The sequence below is a fragment of the Parasteatoda tepidariorum genome, chromosome 2 (genome assembly GCF_043381705.1).
Source record: "Parasteatoda tepidariorum isolate YZ-2023 chromosome 2, CAS_Ptep_4.0, whole genome shotgun sequence".
Taxonomy (NCBI): domain Eukaryota; kingdom Metazoa; phylum Arthropoda; class Arachnida; order Araneae; family Theridiidae; genus Parasteatoda; species Parasteatoda tepidariorum.
In genome coordinates, this window is record NC_092205.1 from 103,881,614 (window position 1) to 103,906,134 (window position 24,521).

General features: G+C 30.0%; 1 protein-coding gene across 1 annotated transcript in view; it reads left to right on the plus strand.

Annotated features, from left to right (window-relative positions):
- LOC107452580 (F-box only protein 38) overlaps positions 1 to 17,034 on the plus strand; it is a 48,946-nt gene extending 31,912 nt beyond the window's left edge. The window contains exons 13-18 of the mRNA XM_071177041.1: positions 1,295 to 1,461; positions 4,202 to 4,368; positions 5,089 to 5,152; positions 8,405 to 8,522; positions 13,928 to 14,053; positions 16,934 to 17,034. Coding sequence (XP_071033142.1) covers positions 1,295 to 1,461; positions 4,202 to 4,368; positions 5,089 to 5,152; positions 8,405 to 8,522; positions 13,928 to 14,053; positions 16,934 to 16,941 — 650 coding nt within the window. The 3' untranslated portion in view covers positions 16,942 to 17,034. The remainder of the gene's footprint in view (positions 1 to 1,294; positions 1,462 to 4,201; positions 4,369 to 5,088; positions 5,153 to 8,404; positions 8,523 to 13,927; positions 14,054 to 16,933) is intronic.
- Positions 17,035 to 24,521: the final 7,487 nt, after the last annotated feature.

Genomic DNA, 24,521 nt, shown 5'->3' on the forward strand with positions numbered 1-24,521 from the left:
TCTGTCAAGATACAGTTTCCATCCTCTATAAATTTTATCAGTTTGTTATCACCGATTAACGTTCCAAAACTGGAACATGAAGTTTTATGAGCAATTAAAGTCTGAATAATAATATTTTACATCATTCATAACTTTTATGCTTTGTTTAAAAACTCTTAATATATTTCCTAAAATGACATTTTCATGCTTTTCTAAGTGGATACCATTTTGTTCTGACCGAAGATATGTACACAGTTGAACTACAGGCAATAAAAAAGAAAAGGCTTAATGCCAATGTTCCAAAAATGGAATAACCTTATTACAAACACACTTAAAAAAAAAAAAATTCACCCAATTTTTTTTTTATTGTCTTTAGATGCTATTTGGTAGTAATTCATCAGATTTCAAGTTGTTTGGTTTACTCTTTCTCATATTAACAGTTGAATTAAATAAGTTTTTATGCACTTTTTGACAGACTCTTATTTCTACAATTTTTAATGCTAACCAACATTGCCATCTTTACAGAGCATTTGTCAATTTGATACTATCAAAACAACCCTTTCTTTACGACAATGTCCAATTATTTATTGAAAAAGCACCCAGAAATATAATTGCAATGAGCACAATTCATTCATTACTATTATCGTTTAAAGCTATTAAATGTATTTGTTTTTTACAGGATAATTTTTTTTACTGTTTTTCCTGACTTTGTAATAATTTTTTTTTTAAGCAAGTAAACACTCAAAAGATAGCAACTCATTTCATTAACATTTTTAGTTTGCATCCAGAGTTGCCACTTCACAGGGAAAAACCTTTAATATACAGGGAATTTAGAAATCACCTAAAATATCAAGGAAAATGCAGGGAATTTTTCTTTACAAAGTGGGAAAATACAGGAAATTTTGTTTCCTATTTTTGTCTTAAAAAATGGTGACCACTCAAAGCGTAATCTATGGGATATTTATAAATGATGTTTCAGCTATACTAAGCTATTTAATTTACTATAGCATTATTTAAGTATGTTCAGCTGTTTTTCCAGCAATTAAAACTAATAAATATAGTTAGCCCAATAAATCTCATGCAAGAGCACAGTAATTGTTGTTTCCTCTTAATATAGTGTATATAATATGTACAGGGAAAACGCAGGGAATTTTTTTTCCACATTTGAGTTGGAACCCTGTCATCTTATATATATAATTTTGGATGCGTATAGGGTGAATGTCAATAGTATGCCTCATAAATAATAATTCGGATGGAAAAAAAGCCACCCTGATTAAAGTTATGATGAACATGAATTTGAATATTTATTTTTCAGTCCAAGCTTGTAGGATATTGAAGAGATTGCAACTCCTCCATAGTCCTAATCTGCAGAGACTTAATATTGGCCAGTGTCCCAAGTTAGAGATGGACACGCTTGTTCTTCAAGTTCTCTGCAATCTTTCCTATGTCAATATACTTGTTACTTTTGAGCCATGCATTAAGGTGGGTGTACAAGATTTGATATTTACAGATTTTATTCTATACAAGATTTGATATTTAATTTCCATAAATGAATATAATAAATCATAGCGATGTATTTTTTACATTAGATACAACAGAATCTTCCTATTAGATAATAGTATATTTAGATTAGGCTGCTGTGTGGTGTAAAAAAAAGAATTAAAGTTTATGGTGATGAAGTAGAATATCATTAAAGAACAAAGAGAAAATCATTAGATAAAACTTAATCAAATTAGCCGTATTAATAGAATTAGATAAAATATTGGATACAATCATCCTAAACANCCCCCTGTGTGTTTCCGCAGCTTTGTGCGTGATTATCTGAAAAAGTTTCCCCAAAAGCTTCACTTTTTTTTAGACATCTGGCCAAGCTTTGCATTTCTTACCATGAATTAGACAGCTTCCCTTTTATTTATTTTACAAACAATTGGTGAGACATTACTTTTTTCTCATAATGACATAGGTCATAATGCACATAAATAACATGGAAATGGTCCATAGCCATTTAAAGGAGGCAAATGCTTATAAATGTATAATTAAGTTACAATATATTTTTTTTGTTTTTAATTTTTAGCTGTTAGATATCTTCAAAGTTATGCAATTTTATTAATATGACTTTATACATGAATTTGCTTGAAATTATTTATAACAATTGTAAATCTTGGAGCAAAATTTTCTAATATTTTCTACTGACTTTATACCACATTGTTGTGATACTATATCTATAAATTGTTGCTTAAGGCTTATTCCCTAAAAGTTTACTATATTGTTCAAGATCCATATAATTATTAACAGAATATGATCCTTTGTTTCTGTGCTGTGAAATGATAAGTCATCAAAACTTGAATGAAAAACAGTAAAATAAATTGATATGAAGAGGTCGGCCTTTCATAAATATTCAAATATAAAATAATTCAAAGCAGTTGAATTAAGTTTAATCCAGAATAATGTTCATCATTCAAAAACAGTTGCATAGATTCGACTTTTGAAAAAGATTCCCTGTACCTGTGTGGTCCTTTACTATCTTGAATTGAAATGAAGGGAGATATTCTTAAAATACAGTAGAGAACCATTTATCCAGCATCCAGAAAACCGGGAAAAATTTTGAACGGTTTTCCCGCCATTTTAAACTAGAACGATTATGAAAAAAGCGGAAATTGAACTCATCCTTGAAGTTGAGTAGAGGAAAATGTAAGGAAGGGGAGAATTTTTTTCCCCGTTTACCCAGAGAAACGTCATTTCCTCCGTGACCTTGAAGGCAGGGAAGGGAGGAATGTTTTATTTTCTCCTTTAAGCCGTCAATCAAGCTCAAGGGTGTGGCATGCTGATTTCGATTTCTGTTTGATTTACGAGGGGGATGGGGAAAATGCATTGCATGCATATCAGTGAAACAAAAGATGAAAGAGAAAACTATATTTATCTATTTGGCATCGATTAATAAAAATAAAATCTTTTTCTTCTGAATAAATTTTTATTCTTTGGAAGTGCGGTATCATTTGCAAGTTTTCATTGATGGATTTTGGTCAATCCAGAAAACGGGGAAATTCAGACATCCGGGATAACGATGGTCCCGAGCATCCCGGATAATTGGTTCTCTACTGTATAAACAAAATAATGAAAAATGCCACTCTGTTTGAGTGCTAAAACAAATCTGACATGAAGTGTGTAGCGTTGTTCAAAAAATTTTTTAGAACCTGCATTAAAACAGCTACCTCAAGTTTTGAGTTCAATTCAATAGCTTTGTAATTTTGAGCTCAATCCAGAAAACTTCTGAATTAAGCATTGGGGCAATCTAAAAGCTCTTCGTGGAAATCTCTTGATAAATCAGTGCATACTTTGAAATAATTGGATTGGATTTTTTTTATTGTGTTATTTTTCTGTTTTTCATTTTTTTGTAATTTTGACTTTGAAGAAAAAAGGTAACATAAAATCTAAGGCAGAGATTGACAACCTACTTTATCCATTCAAGAAGTTAAAAAATAATTTTATTAATCTATTTTATTGTTGTGATACATAGAAATATTTCTTGAAATACTACATAAAATAGAAGCAGTTGTAGTGTTTCTACCACTACACTATAATTCCAATTCAGTAGTATATGAAGACATGTTAACTCAATTCTATGTAGGGGTACCTTTTCGTCGATGACGGTTGACATCGTTGATAACTACACACTCCCCTCCCCCCTCATTGGTGACCTTCGGACGTGATGTGAACACGCTTGTCTTGACGGTAATACTCACTTCAATCTGAACACGCCTACTTCGATGGATGGTCCACATTAAACAGTTGACTTGTGACTGTGACATTATCCATCTCCTCGCGCCGTTGCTACTCAGTCTCAATCACACTGACGTACAACGTATGCACTCGACTGCCACGACGACAGTGAAATTAATACATCTCTCACCATCAGCACTCAAAAGTTCAGTGATCTTAATACAGCTGTCCCCTCACAAATAGCAATGAATTAACTAGTGATATCTCTTCATCGAATTCTATCACAGCTTTAACTCTGGTGGGGGAGTACTGTAGTGTGTCTACCACTATAAAATTATCATTCCAATTCACTAGTATGTAAGACATGTTAACTCGATTCTATGTAGAAGTACCTTTTCATAGATGACGGTTGACATTGTCGATAACTACTCTCCCCACAAGCTAAACAAGATCTTCAATCCTACTCTCCACACAGTTTTAATAAATGTGCTTTTTATTTTAGACTTATTATCCTCAAGTGAGTGAAAAAATAATATTCCAGAGAGCAGCTGCCAATCAAAGTTTGATTTTAGTCCATGATTACTCTGGTGAATCCAATGAAAATGCTACATTCAAAGAAAACATCATTGCTTGGATGGGAATCGTTCAAAAGATGCGCAATTCTACTCTGTAAGTACCTTTTCATCTAACCTTCATGCTCATTAATTAGGGCAGTTTTAAGTTACGACACAACAAACGTACTTTCTCTGAATAAAACATACCTTTTTTTCCCAGATTTCTGACTCCATTAATATAGGGAGTTGGGTCCAGAATTTTTTCGAGCATTGATATCTTTCTGCAAGATACTTTTAATAATAACCAATTAACAAAATGCTACAAATTTAAAATAGCAAAAGCTCTGTGTTTAGAAGAATATTAGACAAATAAATGCTAAAACGGTATTCTCTATTTTGATTGATTAAATAACAAAAGGTTATTGCTTCGATTTGCGTGAGTTGTTTAGGATGACTATCTCATCATGGGTAACGTAATGGTCGCAGATATCAGCCAGTTTCTTTTCCTTTACTGTTGGTCATTCTTGCCTGGATCGTGACGTCATCTGCCTAAAGAGTATTTAAGCTTCTGTTGAAGCCGATTATTTTGTATTCGTTCTTTCTCTACGTTACTCGTTTGTCACTTTATTTGTGAGGGTATGCAGGGGTCTGTTTAGAAGAAATTTGGGTCCGTTAGCAGACCCTTCACAAAATATCTTTTCGTAAAAGCGGACCCTTCACAAAATATTTTAATTTAAAAATGGACCCTTCACAAAATAATTTATCTTTTAATCAGACCCTTCAAAAAAATTTTTATCTTCATTATTGTTTTGTTAATTGGATTAATTCTTCCCAGGGGGTGGCGGGAAAGAAAGACAGATGTAAACGAACTAAGTTTGCCGATGCTTCTTCCTTTATTCGTTTGAAATGAATATTCTGTATTCAGCAGTATAGGCTAAAAACCAAATATTTGTATGTTGCATCTCTAATTTAGTAGCAGCAATTGCTGATTATTTTTGAAAATTTAATTTTTTTTATTATAATTTTACAGTGTTGAGCATAATCTTGTATCTCTTTACAATTTAAAAACTCCTTGCAAAAGGTTTTTGCAATAACAGGACCCTATTGGCACAAATTCACAAAAGCAGGACGCTGGTTGAAAGAATTTGACTTAACGTTTATTTTATATTCACAAATTACGAGTAATTTTTTCACAATTTTACAAAAACAGGACCTTTCACAAAATGTCTGGACTGACCCCTGGTATGAATTCCTTGTTTAATATCTTTTTAAAATAAATTTATTGTAAATATAAACTTTGTTTTCTTATTTGTTTTGTTGACAAACAGATACAATGATATTTTGCGACAATCTCTGTTGTAAAAAAAAAAACCCTTATTTTTTTTTAACATGTAATAATTTTTTATTCTATTATTGTGGGCGATATTCTCGTATTTTGTGGGAAAGGGGGACACACAAATAATTTACTTCTTAGCATTTTGTAAATAATCATCACAATAAAAATATAATTAAAAATCAGGAGAGTAGTAATTACTGAAAAAAGATCGATGACAAAATCACGCGAATCGGGCTCCTCAAATGCGTGTTTCGTTTCAAGATTACGTTGTTATAAAAAATATCGGATTTAAAAACTACGGAGAAATCAATAGCAATGACTGCCAAAAATTCGATAGAATTATTGCCTTAAAAAGTAAATACTCAAATGCACGATTCGAATTTACCATATTGTTTGCAATATATCTGGATATTTAAAATCCACGTGAAAAGCGATATAAATAACTGCTAAAAATACAATCAAAACATTTCAATGATTTGCGATTTTATCTTAGTAAATTGTGCTCGTTAAAAAGTTATTATCTAAATGTATGATTCAAATATTACGTGTAAATCTCTGAAGAAAAGTTTTTACTTTTCAAAAGAAAAATCTTTCTGTAGAACTCTGTAACGTTCTGTGACAATGTCGCTGCAATTCTGCCTCAGGCTGTTACAAAATTTGAACCTCTGTATGTTTGCATATTTTGCCATAGTTCGTAAACTCTTTAAGGGAAATGAAGAAATTTTTGCTCACATTTATAACATTCGTTTGCCTAAAGACGATCCCCTGCGAAAAATAAATTTTAATTAGTATTTATTAAATGATAGTCAAAACTTTTTTATTTGTTAGGTATACATTTTTTGACGTTGTTTTAAAGTATGTAATTTTACATGTCAAAATAAAAAATTTGAACGAAATAGGTTGAATAGTTCTTGAGAAATCAATTTTTGACCGTATGACTTTTACAAAATTTCAATTTATCAGGAACTATTCTGCCGATTTTGCCCAAATTTAGCAGGTTGTCATGCAAAATTATATACTTTAAAATGATGTCAAAATCAAAAAAATGGTGTCAAAATTTTTTTTGACAATTATTAAATAAAATAATATTTACTAAAATTTTTTTTTTGCATGGGATTGTCTTAAGACAAACGAATTTTATAATTGTGTGCAAAAAAATGTTCAATTAGCTTAAACAGTTCTCGATATATAGCGAAAAGTGAGATTAACATTAAGGGAACCAAACTTAAAATCTTTCTCTTGATCAAACTATGGGGACCCTATTTCCCAGATTGCGGCGTGTGTTTTGGGGGTCAGAAATCCGAATCCATTGAGAAAAAGATATGTTTATTCAAAGAAATTACATTTTTATGTCTGATTTTGTAACTTAAAATATCATATATGCTAATTAATTAGCATATTTGAGGTCACCCTCTCGAGCCAGTAAAATTGAGCCCTAGAACATATAGATCCAATCATTAGATCAAAAGTTATTCTATTTGGCACACTGTAAATATATATGTTACCGTTAAAGTATATAATGCAGTTATTTCGTAGAATACCTAGTTATTCCATGAAATAACTGATCGTGTCCGTAAAGTGTGTAATATGTTATTAATTTGACACTTTAACTAGTTATTCTATGAAATAACTAGGTATTCTATAAATTAACTAATGAGAGACAGTTAAAGTGTAAATTAAACAATTGATCTAAAATTAAATAACTAGGTATTCTATAAATAAACTAATGATAGACAATTAAAATGAAAAAGAAGCAATTTATCTAATTTATACAGCGTATAAATGGTATTTATGGAAACGTACCAGAAAATCATTTGTTACAACAAGGATTACTAAAATGACACTTGGAATTACAAAGAACATTATTTCTAAAACAAAAACATTTTTTGTTGAATAGTTCATAAANATTGTCTCTTATGTGAACTGGGGAAAAATATAATTTCCAGATTTATTTTTTCAGGTGGTAATTTTTATTTTCACTAAAAAATGTTAAGTATCAATGTAATCATTTATATAATGATAGATTAGTACACAATTGTATGTCAACACATTATTTATTACCTTAAACTGTTATTATTAAAGGGTTGCGCTTGCGTAAAATTTACTATCGTGGAAATTCAGCTTTTTTGCTTTTTGGCTAATCTTATCCCTGGTCTTCAGCTACACACACATCACAGCCCGTTTTATAGGGCGGACGCATTCATTCATCCACAGATTGTAACTTTGACCTGAATCAGAGAACGATCGATCTCCAATCCAGTACCCCCAGAGGTATTGATTTGTTATGGAAGCATGGAAAACTTTGCAACTCGACAGATTTAATGTGCATCAGTCGCCATTTACTACACGGGGAGTCTTCGGCCGGCGGGGTTCAAACCCACAAATTCTCGAACATGGGCCCAGCGCCCTACTGACCAAGCTATCCCGGCCCTTGTACCCATCCTAAATTTTTTGAGGGGGAAAAAAAAGCTAATCTGGAAATGTTAAGATTTTTACCTGGAAAAATCAGGGAATTTTGAAACCCAATTTGAGTGGCAACCCTAAAATAAAGTGTGGAAACAATAAAATATCTTAAAAAATATACTTTAAATCAAAAAAGTGAAATAAAACGCTTTTAATATTTTCTTAAAGTTTATCCATGGAGAATTCAAATTTGCAATACAAAATCGTATTTCTGGCATCCGTAAGGATGGACGATCATTCTATATCGCTCCCCTTTTTCAATTCAAGATATTTTGCTGTTTCCAAAGTGAATGAATCTATGAAATAAATGAGAGAAAATTTTAAGAAATGTAAATAAAAATGTTTGAACAAGAAATGTATTGTTTCAGGAGTGATTCCTTCATCGAGTGGTTTAGAAAAGAGCAAATATCAGATCCTCACCAATGATCGATTATTTACTGCAGCTATTGAAGTCATGCCTTGGGAAAAAGGTAACACAAATTACTTACCCCTCTAATAGAGCATGCCAACAAGTTATTGCTAAGATAACCAGTGATTCCACTTACGTGTTAAAATACGGCAAAAATTACAGGGTATTTATCTGTGCACCTGGAAAGTCATGAATTACGGTATTGAACAAAAATTGTGGATTTTAACTATTTTTTAAAAAAAATATCATGGAAAGTCATAGATTTAGGACGGCAAAAAATCTAATTTTTAAAATGGAATCCCCCCCCCCATTTCACGGTGTTCCGAATATCCGAATTTCTAACAAAATCCCCACTCACTGTCATATTTTATTAAAATATAAAATGTTTTTATCATGTTCTTTAAAAATGCTGGTGTTCTTTCAAGAAATGAAATGAAAAATATCATTTCTAGAGCGATTTATCTTTTAAAATTCTGTGATTTCAGAATTTTTCTTATTTATTTTTTTATCAATTTAAAATTCTAATTGAAGCAAGTCAGTCATTGGCGAATTCTTTTTTAATTCCGAAATGAGAACAAAAAAATCTGGAGTATTCCTTTGATTTTTGACGAACAATAAAAGTATCTTTAGAGTATAATTCTGCAGAAAAAAATATTATTTGCTTTTGTATTTTTTCCAGCTATTTTATTGCTTCAGCTTTTTCTTTACTCTGTTTTTTAAATTTAAAATCTTTAAATATGATGATGCAGAGTATAACAGTTTTGGTTATACCTATCACTTCAATTAAAGCTATTTCAATGCTTTTTTAAATTTATTGTTCTATTTTTGTTGGGTGGAAATAGTTATGAAAAGTCATGAATGTGAAAATGTAGCAGATACCCTGTAAAGTAAAGAGTAAAAAAGAACTGTTGTACCTCTCCACAGTACTTCCACTCACTTCAAAATATTGGTGTCACCAATCGATGAATACGATTTAGCTTCCATAAAAATGATTAATAATTTTAAATAAATAGAAAAATTATGCTTTTGTTTACTTTTATCTCATTAAAATTAGTTTGCTTTAAAAAGTGAGTTTTTTATGAAATAACTCTAAATAATCTATAGCAGTGTTTCCCAAACTTATGACTTTTGTGTACCCTTTCTAAATTTTTCGTAATGCTGTGTACCACTCATAAAAAAATGAAAGTATTTTTTTAAAAATATGTTTATTTTTCTTTTTGGTACAAAATTTTGTTCATAAGTTTATTTGCATCAGTGAGAAGGATGATATTGTTTTTTTGCTGTGATAACAGTTATATGGATAAAAATTATATTTTATAAAAATAATCAAAATAAGTAGAATTTATTATGAACCTTTACTGTAAAAGAAATTTCCCAAAAGTTAAAAGTCAGAACTGGCTGTTGACAAAAAATAGCTCAAAACTGGCTCTGCAAAAAATAAAAAACATAATCGTAAATTTTCATGGCTAACTTTGATTTTAATTAAAAAATTTTAAAATTTTCATTTGTTGCAAGATATTTGGCATAAGAACGCTGGGGGTATGAACTTTGGGAAATACTGATCTATAGTATGAAGGTTTGCCCTTTCATAGAGGGTCAAAAAGAGAATCATTTTCATCATTTGGTGGAATTCTTCAATAAAGAATTCTGTTAAGTAGAGGAGGCACTAACAATGTTTACTATAGAAGTCCTTATTATTTGTGTTGTTAATAATAATCTTAATGAAATTAGAAGTGACTGATAAAAATAATTTCGAAAAAGTGTTACAAATAGTCGTTTAAAAGGGGATAATTATATAAAGATTTTATATTCAGTTATTCTTTGTTTCTATTTCAATAATGCCCCCAATCTCTGTTAATTGATGCGCTCAAATATCTAATTTTGCAATCACTCTAAATATGACATCTAATGTAGATTAATGACAATCGAGGAAGCTGCTTTTTACCATATGTTTTAAAAATCTAAATATTTTGTTCACCTGTCGCATCCTAAAGCTCCTATTACAAAAGAGCCTTAAACGTCTTGTTTGATTTCAATTGAATCTATTGTAAACCCTTCACAGAAGGAGATCTCTCAATTGTCAATTAAATAAAACAAAGATTAATTGTTTACTGCAGTAAAGAGAAAACATTTCTGCCTCTCTCTAATAATTTATTCTACCTCTCTCTAAATCTAATAAATTATAGTTTGTGATTATTTATTTTATGACATTTTTAATTAGTTTTGCCAAAGATTAATACAAAAAAATTTTACTTACGATTTTTTATTTATTTTTTTTAAAAGTTTCTTAAAAATTTAAACTTCATGCTAAGGACTCTCAAATTCATTGTATTGAATAAACGGGGTGCTTAGCGTTTTTAAAAAGTGCTTAATGGTGCTTATTTTTTTAACGTTTTTTAAAAGCCCTTAGAGGTGCTTTTTTTATTCTGGGTTTGTAAAAAGTGCTTAATTTTCTATCTTTTAAAAAGAGATTTTTTCTTTGTCTTGTTGATTGTCGTCCTAAATAAAAAATGCATGATTTTCACAATTTTCTCTGCAATATTTGTCAGAAACTAGTTATTTTTAACATGATTATGTAAAGTTTTTGAAAATGTTTTTGAATTTTATTGAATTTATGATTATAAAATAAAGAACTTAAAGCGATAGAAAAAAAAAATTATTGCCGCATAGATCTTAATTATGATTTTTTTTATTTTTGGAAAGTGATTAAAAATATTTTTGAGTGTTTTACTTTTTTTTTCTTCAAAAATCTGGCTACGCACCCTGATGAAGTATTAAACTATATACTTTTTTAAGTTCGAAAAAAAAATTGGTTTTTAAATTATTAAGTATTTTTAATTTGGCCCTTTGCCCCCCCCCCCCCCCAAAAAAAAAAAAAANCCCCAAAAAAAAAAAAAAATTTCTGTGGATATTTGTAGATCATGTTAGTGTGATTTTATTTATTAGTTTGATTTTAAAAAATGTATTGTATTTATGACAAATTAAATGAGGCCATTGTTGTATCGAAGACTTAACATTGTGTCGTTAAATATTTTCCATTGTATTGTTATTGAAATGAATAGCGTAAATAAAAACAAGTATTAAAATTTTCATTATTGGGAAACAAGTTTCAAACTTTTTTGAGAAAATATTATAATTAGTAGTTTTATGTTTATTACATGGAATGCTAAGAGATGATATTAAGTGTTGTAAGAAAAAGTTTTCTTTCCATTAATTAAAATATGAAATAGAAATTACGAATAATAGAAAAGCAAAACATCTCTCAAAGACTCGTGTGAATTAATTTCCAAGCCTACATAATTAATCCAATTTAATCCTTAGAGCATATAAAATTTCCTTTAAATCATTTTTTTCTTCTGTAAACTTACCCTACTATTATTTTGTCCTTTAACTACTCCAAATACCTTAAACTTTTCTTTATAAAATGTAAAAAAATATATATATATCATAATTGACTGAGGTAATTAGTCTTGAAATAGCCTATTTCCAATTTAATATATTGTAATTGCAGAAAATTATTAAAATGTTTATAAACAATTATCTATAATTTTGCAAAGTATTCTTTTAGAAGCATTTTTTTATAGAAATTGTTTTTATGAAAATCGTCAGTTTTACTTATTGATTCTCCAACTAGGAAAATATAACCTTAAAATAAGTCCCCCAATATTCTTAGGTGTTAAAATATTCTGAACAAATTTATTTGTGAGCTTCATTAAATTAGTTGAAAAAATTTAAAACATCTGACATTTTTATTAATGACAAAAATATTGTATTGTCTAAGTTAGTTGCAGTTTTATTTTTAAATGTATGCTTTATTTGGAAATAAACCTCAGCCAATAAGTGTCATTTAATTTTTAAATTCTACGCAATTCAACAAAAGTCAGTCTTTATTATGTTATTTACTGTAAATTACGAGATTGAAATGAAGAAAAAGAGAAAAAAAAATTTAATAATGCAATTTTAAAATTAGTCATTAGTTGACAAATTGATCATTAGATAAGAAGTTATTCAGAATAATTATCTTCTTATTGGTATCATTTTACTAACTGAACTATAATGAGTTTTTTTAACTTAGGCACATGAAATGAAAAAGAAAATAACTAAAAAAGATGCATTTTTAAGAACAGTTTTCAAATTTTTAATTACCAGTTTCTGAATAGTTCTATGCCAACAATACAATTAAAAAAATATAACAATAAGCGCTTTATTGTTTTAAAAAATTATGACATAAAGCTTTGTTTTATTGAATTATAATTTTCTTAGAAATGGTCACAATTTATTGTAATTATTTATATTGAGCTGATCGGTTAATTTATATTACTTTGGGAATTGTATTTTATTAATTAGTTCAATAATCAGACGCTTTCTAAATTCTTACTGTTATCCTTTAACCCTTTGCTTACGGTATACCATGTTGTACCATCACATGTGGTAGATATGTTGTACCAGCCGTATGCAAAAGGTTGAGTTGAAAATTACTATTATTCAAATATAAGTTTAATTTTTAATGAAAGCTACTTATTCAACTCAAAGCAACATTTTTATCATGTTTGTGAAATTTTAACATTTAATTATGCTTAATTAAATTAGTTGTTTTATTTTGTCTGAAATATGTGTATCTGTTGCTTTATATTTCTAATCATTGTGATAAATGCAATATTATTGGTTCATTTGTTATAGTATTTTTGAAAATCTATTTTAATTAAATTAAATAAAATACATCTTTCATTAAAAAATATATATAATATTTTATGAAGGGTGCCCTTAATATACCTTTGAGTATAGGTTGCATATATTCTACTTTCACAATTTATTTTTGGTTTAGTGATAAATTTAAATTCAAAATCCCAAGCTTTTAAGTAGTTGTTTATCAACCATGAAAAAGTTTGTTGTAAGTAAAGAAAAAAAAAATAAATTCTGCGAAAATTCAGGAAAACTAAAATTTTCTTACTGTGGTTGAGAGCTTAAATATATTATGTAAAATAAAGTTTGCACTTGCATGCATTCTCCACCCAAATATGTGCCTTTTTTTTTAACAAAAATCTTCGGGTGATACTCTTTCTGTTGTGGGTTCATATTCATTATCGGGATGTGACACTTTTTCAGAACTCGAAGGGCTGTAGTTATTTTAAAAACATGGTAAGTACAAGGCACAAAATTTCCTTTCGCCATTGGCAATCAAATATTTTGGATTGGCCAGTAAATTTGATTTAAATCAAAATCCTTTTTTTTTAATGGATTAAAGAGTTTGCCTCTAATTTAGATTGTTCCATGCCTGAAAATAACAATTAGATCAAAATATGTAGCAGTTTTTTTGTTAATTAAAAGTATGCTAATTTGAATTCTCTAATAATTTCAGACTGCATTTACTAATTGTAATTAAAACTATCTCAAATGTAATTATTCTATCTAATTGTAATTAAAACTATCTACTCAGTGATGCAAGAACTGTTTTATTTTGAATAGGTATTCCTCCACCCTGCGAAACTCTTGAATGGGAAGCAGATAATCAGTTCACTAATCAGCTTTTTAGAAGTAAATTTATGAAAAGATTGATTGCCTTCTACATTCCTGTCTCCTCTTCACAAGAAGGTATCATTTATATCTCCCTTTTGATGTATCACATATTTTGAAGAGAAATAACTTTTGTTCTAAAGATTGGATTTTCACCTCATATATGCTAATGAGTTAGATTAGAGTCGTGATGGCCCAGGGGTGTTCACCTTCCAATGAGGTTAACCGGGTTCAAATCCCACCGACGGCTGATCGATATGAATTCCGTATCCGGCTTGCACCGACCACAGTGATGACGTGAAATATCCTCAGTGGTAGACGGATCATGAGTTGAGGCTGACCGTGGGAGGTTCTCGTGGTCTTCCTCTCCATGCAACGCAAATGCGGGTTACTTCCATCAAAAAGTTCTCCACAAAGGCAAAATTTCTCCTACTACTTGATTCAGTGTCTTCTGGATTAGGTTCAAAATGACAAGGCTACGTCATTGGCCAAAAATTGGGGTGGCTGTTTGCCGACTGTTATAGAATATAAAATTATAGTTAGATTAATCAAGCTGCATAAACATACTTATTAGGGTCATCAAAATGTAGCCACCATCAGTTTTGGTTGGAGAGATGTCAAAATTAATGTTAACTTCATTTTTGTGTCTGGGAAAGTTTTAAAGCGAATTTCACACAATTATACAATGAGTTAAACCCAAGACTCGAAAAGATATTTTTTTGTTATTTTAAACATCAAAAAAAAATAATAATTATTGAATTCCATGTTATTTTTACACCATTTTAAATGTCAAAATATTACAAACTTTGAGCGAAATCAGTTGCGTAGATTCTAAATCATAAAATTTCACAAAAGCTATCATTTTTTTCTCTCAAGAATTATTCGACCCATTTCATTCAACTTTTGTATTTTGTCATTTAAAATTGTATACCTTATTTTTCAAAAACTATTAACAATTATTTTTAAATAGACTAATGCGAAGAATAATGACTACAAAAAAAGAGAAGAGTATTTACATTAAAGTCTCCTGACTAAGCGATTGGGGCAAGCATCTTGGGTAAAATAGCAAAGATGGTAGAAACAAGGGCACCTTCAAAGCGGAATTAAAAGAATCAAATAAATAAGAAAAATAATATTTTCTATCAAATTTGCCTAAAAATAATTTACAGTAGTTATGCTACTATGAAATTTCTGCTACTGCTATCTTTCTCCATAAAAAATAAAAAAAAACATTTTTTTTTCTGAGTAAAAAGAAAACATTTTTACAAAAAGCGTTAACCTCTGTGAAAGAACCCTTTTTCATTGCTTTTCTTGCCTCTGATTTTTTTCTTCACTTTTTTGCTTTATACAAGCTTTTAATAATAGAGCATAATTCAACAGTTACGTTGAATTGAGAGAGTACTATAAAAGTTTTTAAACTGTACATTCTGCTGCTTCTAAAAATTACGTTTAAATTTGAATGTTTCTTTAAAAAAAAAAAAATTATGGACGTAAAATATGTGAAAACAGAAGTATTTTTCAAGAACTCTGAAAGCAGGAAAAGGTGAAATAAATTGTTTAAAATGTTAGTTGCAGCAAACTAACTTTAAGTTTTAGCATTGAATTGATGCTTACTTTAATATTTTTTTTTACTGAAAAATTTAATTCTCATGTAGAAGAAAATATCTTATAAAAATTTGGTAAACACTTGCTTTGTTGCAGAAGTGAAATAGTAGCATCACTTTATACTACCTATTCTAAATCTGTCGAGGAAAAAAAAATTATTTTAACAAAAATCCTACTTTTTTTTTTTTTTTAAGAATCAAAAAATAAATTACAGCAAAAGAATCCGCAGCAAAGGCATTTTCAACATGTGTAAACTTAACCGCTTCCCTGATTATCCCGAGTTATGTATCTATTGCAATTATTTATTATCCCGAGTTAACTCGGGTATGTATCTATTGCAATTATTTATTCTCCCGAGTTAACTCGGGTATGTATCTATTGCAATTATTTATTATACCGAGTTAACTCGGGTATGTATCTATTGCAATTATTTATTATCCCGAGTTAACTCAGGTATGTATCTATTGCAATTATTTATTATACCGAGTAAACTCAGGCATAGCAGAATTCGTCAATACGTTTTGTTTTATCACATTTTTAGTCGGCCGTAAGCAAAGTGAAAAATCATAATAATCTGCTGTGATTGGAAGTTTCCCCATTTTTGTTTGGGAGTTTCGCTATGTGTGGAACTGCAAACATGTTTTGTACAGTTGTATATACGATGGCTGATGAATTTACATAGAAAAAAATGGCGTTCACAAGTGATAGTAATGCAGATGATTTTTCAGATGATGAAGATGTGAACAAAGACTCATATTTAACTTCATTTTCCCGAGATCATTTGGGATAGTAAACCGATGGTAAATTAAATATTTTTTTACGCATAAAAAAGACATTTCAACTTAGAACTTGTGTATTATGTTTTGTTTTAGTTTCTTGCAATTATTAATGAAATAAAAAAATAGGTTGATTTTTTGCATTTTTTTTTTCTTCCAAAAAAATTGGTAACGGGGATCCTTAAGAAGTGTTGCAATAGGTTTTTGATGAAGAGTAAACAATACAGTAAGCAGAGACTGCAGATAACCTTTTTATATTGAAAATTATTAATGAATGCTTTTTTTTAAAATTAATAATGAATGCCTTTTTTTTTTTTGCAAATTAACTACTGGGGGAAATACTTTATTAACATTTAAAAAACATATGGGGGGAAATGTATCAGTGCGTTTTATTTTATGGAATTTTTTTTAAGAATCAAGCGGTATTTTTATAAGATATGCATACATTATAAAAATAAACATTTCGACTGAATGAACTTTTGAAATAAAAACTCCCTATTGCACTTACATTAGGGAAAATAATGCTATATTTTCTAAAGATAAATGAATCTAATTTTATGATATTTCTCTTCTATAGATGGTTGAAGTGAAGAATCTGATCTCAGTCATGTCATCATTTCAATATTTATTTATTTATTGTGATATATTTTGTGTACAAATAAAATGATTTAAACAAAATGTATCCATTTATTTATAATAGTTTTGATAAGTAACCAATAGATTTAAACTTTGGAAATTATTTTAGCTAAACAAGAGAAGAGGAAACATTAGAGAAAAGATGCAGTAAAAAGGCTGTCCTGCTTTATGCTTACACGCATAAACCTTTCATTTAGAAAATACAAGTACAACTTTTTTTTAAAATTATCACATTTTGGCCAAATCACACCAATAAAGGTGTTAAAATTAAGAAATTGTTACTTATATACAGTGGCGTAGTTTGGGGAATAAAACCCCCTCCAAAATGTATACATTATTTGATTATTGAGCTATTGTACGGAAATAGGATGTAGTTTTAAAATTATTTTCACTACTGATTTTTTGCAGTTTATAGTTGTACATTTGGATAAAATAAAATTTATATATATATATGTAGCATAAAGAGCTTCAACTAATCTTTTTAAGTTAGTTCTTTTCTGAATATCCTTTTCTTTTATTATTCAAAACGAAACACTTTCTCACACTTTTAAATTCACATCCTGTCCTTAAATCTATTTTTAGCTCAACTATACATTCATTAAGGGCAAGATATTTTTCCCTTTGCTCTCTGTGGGAATCGCTCGACCTCCTATATGATAAACCAATTACAATTACTAAGATTTCCCTAAATTGAAACATTTTACGGATTTACTTTGCAAGATTTTCCCTAACATATAATCTAGGAGCACAAATTTTCGTGACCACTTTTGTAGCTGATCTCTGTCTAATAATTAATAAATAAATATTGTGTCCTCCTTCCCTGCATTAAACCTGTTTTAATCCTTCCACTCGGCAACGACGTTATATATATATATATATACAGGGTGTCTCAGTTAAGCGTTTTAGAACTTCTAAGAGGGGAAGGGGGCATCCGGACGACTCGAAATCATATAGCAATGTGGGGTCGGAAATGCTTTCCTGAAGCGGTGACGTACACAGAAGCACCATAAGGAAAAGAGACCGTAAGTGAAAAATCGCTATGATAATACATTGAAAAAATTATATTGCCTCCTCGGTCACCCGACCTATCATGTCTTGATTTCTGGAGTCATATGAAAACACTGGTTTATGACACCCCTGTTGATAATGCTGGTTGCAAGAATCGCAGTAGCTGCCTGCGAGATATGCCTGGAGTATTGCAGAATGTTCGAATGTCCACGCACCGGAGATGTGAGGTGTACATTGTAGCCGGTGGCAGAAACTTCGAACACTTACTTTGGCCCATGTACCATATAATTTTTTCAATGTATTATTATAGCGATTTTTCACTTACGGTCTCCTTTCTTTATGGTGTTTCTGTGTACGTCACTGCTTCAGGAAAGCATTTCCGACGCCACATTGCTATATGATTTCGAGTCGTCAAGATGCCCCCTACCCCTCTTAGAAGTTCTGAAACACTTAACTGAGACACCCTGTATATATATATATCTGAAGGAAACCATCGCTTCCTACATCAGAAGCCTCCACATGGTTTTTCATAAGTAGTCAGTGTAGAGTCTATTTAAAAAGTGAACCAGTTGTGGACGTATTCTATTTTAAAAGTAATTAAGAGAAATTTACCATATAAATTTGTGGTTGGATGACAAGTAAATAAGCCAAAACAATCATATTCATAAATTTAAAATTTTTTTTAAACATTTGCTGCCATTTTTTTTTTTTTTTTAAGTGGCTCCTTCATGAACTGGTTTTACTTCATGGTTGTCTGATCGGTCTATCTATAAGAAGCCGTGTGGAGGCGTGCGATAAACCCCCTCCAAACACGCATTAAAACTACGCCACTGCTTATATATATAACTCCCTTTAATATTAACTTATAATTTTTAAACTCTGTCATCTAATTGGGTCGGTTGTTCAACGGCCAAATAAAATAAAAACTCTGCCATCATCAATGGCTCAGGGGACAGAGCGTTTGCCTTCCAATGAGGCGATCCGGGTTCGAATCCTAGTCGATACGAATTCCGCATCCGGCTTGCACCGACCACAGTAATGACGTGAAATATCCTCAGTGGTAGACGGATCATGGGTTAGAGTCCCCTTGCCGTCAGTCTAACCGTAGGAGATCCTCGTAGCTTTCCTCCCCATGTAACGAAAATGCGGGTTAGCTCCATCAAAAAGTCCTCCACGAAGGCAAGTTTCTCTCAATACTCGATCCAGGAGTTCCCTTGTCTTCTGGATTGGGTTCAAAATTACAGGGCTACGGAGTTGAACATTAGCAGTCCCATAAAATTGGGTCGGTTGTTCAACGACGGTTATAAAAAATAAATAGAAAAACTCTTTCATCAGGAGTCTGTCCAGACATTTAGTGAAAGGTCCTGTTTTTGTAAAATTGTGAAAAAACTTTTCATAAATTGTGAATATAAAATACGCGTTAAGTCACATTCTTTCAAACAGGGTCCTGCTATTGTAAAATAGCTAAAAACCTTTTCAAGAAATTTTTAAATTGTAAATAGATACAAGATTCTGCTCAACAATTGCTGCTACTAAATAAGAGATGCAACATACAAATATTTTGGTATTTAGCCTCCTATACCGCTGAATACAGAATATTCATTTCGGACGAATAATGGAAGCAAAATCACTCACATTTTTAATCATTTCAATTGACATATTTTAAGTAACACTTGTATCACTTTTAATGTGGTACGCATTAAGTAAACTTAAACAATTCTTAAATTTATAATATTTTATTTAAAAAATTGTAATGCATGATATTCTATTAATTAATTTTTTAAATAAATATAAATTGATCAATTATTTATTTACAAAAAAAAATTATTTAATATTAATAAGAATGCGCACACGATGTTTGTAAAAGTAGACATATTTTCTTAGAATACTACATATGGAATTCAAACTTAGGGAAAATTAGTTCTCCCCACCCCCACAGGGAAGAGTTTATTCGATTAACAAAACAATAATGGTGATCAACAAATCTGTGAAGGGTCCGATTAAAAGAAAGATAAATTATTTTGTGAAGGGTCCGTTTTTATGAAAAGATATTTTGTGAAGGGTCCGTTAACGGACCCCTAGTCATGTAGTATATTATAATATACTATGCTACAATAACAAAGGAAATAATCATGAACTAATTAAGGGACCCACAATTTGCATACATTTTTTGTTACATACATTATATGTTAGCGTTAAAATGAAGAGTGCACGTATCTCCCCTCAATATTAGCCTTTAATATTCAAACTCGTTCAGGTATTTTACTTACCAAAGGAAATAATTATAGAGAAATTAAAGCCCCCTCCATGTGGCCGGATATGGTTTCATTGCATCAATCGTGAGAAAGTACTTTGAAAGTTAGTTATAAATTGGAAACACAGGTGTGGCCTGTAGGGTCAGATTGCTAGTCCCGCGGGTTTGAACCCGTGACGCGGTCATTATATAAAAATAAAATTTAAAAGGGTAAACATTTTTATTTGTTTATTTTACAATTTCGTAAACATAAATAATTTGTTTTGCTTAAAATTAATTTTTCCTTTTCTATGTGCTTATAATAACGTTGCAATGGGTTGCTCTTACAATGTACATATAAATGCCCCCTCCATTAACATTCTATGCCCAATAGACACATTAGGTGGCACGTTCTATTGAAAAAGAGCGGAAAATTATTTTACAAATTATATTGTTAGGTAAATTAAGTATTATTTTACTTAATAATAAGTTTTTTTTTAAGTGCATATATTGGAGGGAGGGGGATATGAATTCTAACCAAAAGGAAGCTTAAAGAATGAAAGCGCAAAAAATATATTCATTTTATAGAATAATATAAATTTGAATTAAATATTTTGATTAAAGAAAATTCATAATGTTTAAGCAAATGAAGGGAAGAAAAAAATTTATTACCTTCAGAATCTCCCGCGGGCAGCAGGTTGTGCACCCCTATAGTTAGACTAAAAAAAAAAAATATTTCTACACATACACATACCCTAAAAAGAATTCTGTTGAAGAGTTATGAACCCATGTGGAGCAAACACTGAATGAGTAGAACCTGAAAAGTAATTTAATTTTAAGTAATTAATTTTAATTTGAAATGTGATTTATTTTTAACTAAAAGCGTAGAATTTAAATGAATCTGATCTGGAGACAACATAGAAGCAACAAAGTGTCCAATTATAAAAGATAAAAAAATCTTTAACCTTCAAAGTTGTTGTGAACAATTTAAAATTAACAGAAATATATCTTTAATTGAAAAAAATCACAACCCTGTCTCAAAACTAACGATGATCTGCGACAGCTAAAATCTGAATCAGACCATCAATAAAATAAATAATGTGATGCCACCTCGACCAGCAATCGATATGTTAACGAATGGTAAGCTGTTTTGATTGTATGATTTTTGGTCACAAAATAGCATATTTCTTCATAATTGGTAATTAAGTTCCATTTGACGAATCCATAAATTATTGTTCATATTATATTATTATCCGTATTGTCCACAATCTATTTTCCATTTTTTTTAAAAATTTTTTACTCTCCATATCCTATGATGCTATATTCTCAGTATTTATAATATTTCATTTAACATTCATGCTATTAACTTAAAAAACAACAGTTTTTTCAATTATAAAGTAAATAAAAGTAAAATTATTATTATTCGAAAAGAAAATAATCTAAAAAAAAATTATTTGCAAAACAACAATCATGCATCTTTTTTAAAAGAAAGCTAATGGATGGTGTTTTCAATAGGAATGTAAACAATAACAATCTCGAGCTTGGCACCTACTCTAGTTCCGGTTAAAAAGTTTGCAGCTGCTTACTACATTTTATTCTGATAGGCGATGTTTTCAAACGGATAATTTTGTTTTCAATAAAAGAAATAAATTAGATAATCAAATAATTCAAATCTGCCGTATTTCATAAGATATTAATGTTATTATGTAATTCTCGGGAGTTTGGAGTGAAAATTTGTTTTAGTTATTTTGTTATTAAAAATGGTGACATGGTTGCTAGATTTTGAATATCTCGCTTTTTTGGCAGTCTTGATTTGGCCTCTTTCCATTTGTTTATTACTGTTTGTTCGTGTTGCAAGCTGTGCACCATCTTACGTTAGTGTTAACACTTTTAGTANAAAGTTAGAGTTGACATCACTAACATAAGTAATCAAATACATTGTTTGCAAGAATCTCAAAACACAATGATGCCAAATGCCTTTAAATTACAACTGAAACAGTAACCCGGAAATCTAGGCAGTCCCGAGCTTGCAGCGTTCCCTAGTGTAGAAAACACCATCCATTGTCATTTGCTTTTGAGTTAATATTTTTTTCTAGCAGCATCATTTTGTAAATACTTTTATAGTAAAACATACTAAAAATGCAGAGAAGAAGTATTCATTCATATTTCGCAAAAAAATATCTCAAAAACTTTTTAGCGAGCCGTGATAGCTCAGGGGATAGAGCGTTCGCCTTCCAATGAGGTGAACTGGGTTCGAATATTACAGTGTTTGTTCCATCAGAAAGTTCTCCACGAAGGTAATTTTCTCTCAATACTTGATCCAAGAGTTCCCTTGTCTTCTGGATCGGGTTCAAAATTACGAGGCTACGGAGGTGAACATTGGTAGTCGTATACCCGAAATTGGATCGGCTGTTCAACAAGGGTTACAAAAATTAATTTTTAGCCAGAAAATATGACACTTAAATTTACGATGAAAACATGAGTTCTCTTATAAAGGATCAAGCAATTATTACAAAATAGAAAAAAAATGTTAAAAATTATTATCTTCTAAATAACTAGATCCTTCACTTCAATAATAACCCATTGTTCTGAAAGTCACCCATTTCCAAACATCGTATCACATGTTCCTCTAGATCCATCTTTATGACACACAAATCTTTGCTCCAATATCTCCCCTTAATATTAACCCTTTAATATTCAAACACGCTCTGATATTATATAACCTATAGTACCATACCAAAGTAAATTATATTGGATGAATTAGATGGCCCACAATATGGCAGCACAATATTTAAGTATGTATGAATGTAATTCAAAGTGCGTATTATAGCTTTAAAAGTGGGAAATCTTTGCTTATATATATACATATCTGCATGCTCCAATATCTCCCCTTAATATTAAGCCTTTAATATCCAAACTCGCTCAGGTATTATATTACCTATAGTACCATACCAAAGTAAATTATAATGGATGAATTAGATGGCCCACAATGTGGCAGCACAATATTTAAGTATGTATGAATGTAATTCAAAGTGCGTATTATAGCTTTAAAAGTGGGAAATCTTTGCATATATATATATATATGAATGCTCAAATATCTCCCCTTAATATTAACCCTTTAATATCCAAACTCGCTCAGGTATTATATAACCTATAGTACCACACCAAAGGAAATTATATTGGATGAATTAGATGGCCCATAATGTGGCAGCAAAATATTTAAGTATGTATGAATGTAATTCAAAGTGCTTATTATAGCTTTAGAAGTGGAAAATCTTTGCTTATACTATATATATATATATATATGCATTCTCCAATATCTCCCCTTAATATTAACCCTTTAATATCCAAACTCGCTCAGGTATTATATAACCTATAGTACCACACCAAAGGAAATTATATTGGATGAATTAGATGGCCCATAATGTGGCAGCAAAATATTTAAGTATGTATGAATGTAATTCAAAGTGCTTATTATAGCTTTAGAAGTGGAAAATCTTTGCTTATACTATATATATATATGCATTCTCCAATATCTCCCCTTAATATTAACCCTTTAATATCCAAACTCGCTCAGGTATTATATAACCTATAGTACCACACCAAAGGAAATTATATTGGATGAATTAGATGGCCCATAATGTGGCAGCAAAATATTTAAGTATGTATGAATGTAATTCAAAGTGCTTATTATAGCTTTAGAAGTGGAAAATCTTTGCTTATACTATATATATATATGCATTCTCCAATATCTCCCCTTAATATTAACCCTTTAATATCCAAACTCGCTCAGGTATTATATAACCTATAGTACCACACCAAAAGAAATTATATTGGATGAATTAGATGGCCCATAATGTGGCAGCAAAATATTTAAGTATGTATGAATGTAATTCAAAGTGCTTATTATAGCTTCAGAAGTGGAAAATCTTTGCTTATACTATATATATATATGCATGCTCCAATATCTCCCCTTAATATTAACTTTTTAATATCCAAACTCGCTCAGGTATTATATAGCCTATAGTACCATACCAAAGGAAATTATATTGGATAAATTAAATAACCCACAATGTGGCAGCACAATATTTAAGTATGTACGGATGTAATTCAAAGTGCGTAAAAGTGGAAAATCTTTGCTTATATATATATATTCCGTGACTAAAATTATTTACTTAAAATATTTCTTTGTTACACAATTTTTCCATGTGCAAATCCGTGGTTAAAATTATGAGCAAAACAGGTCATATATGTTTTTCTCTCTTTTATATTTTTTTCTTAAATAAAT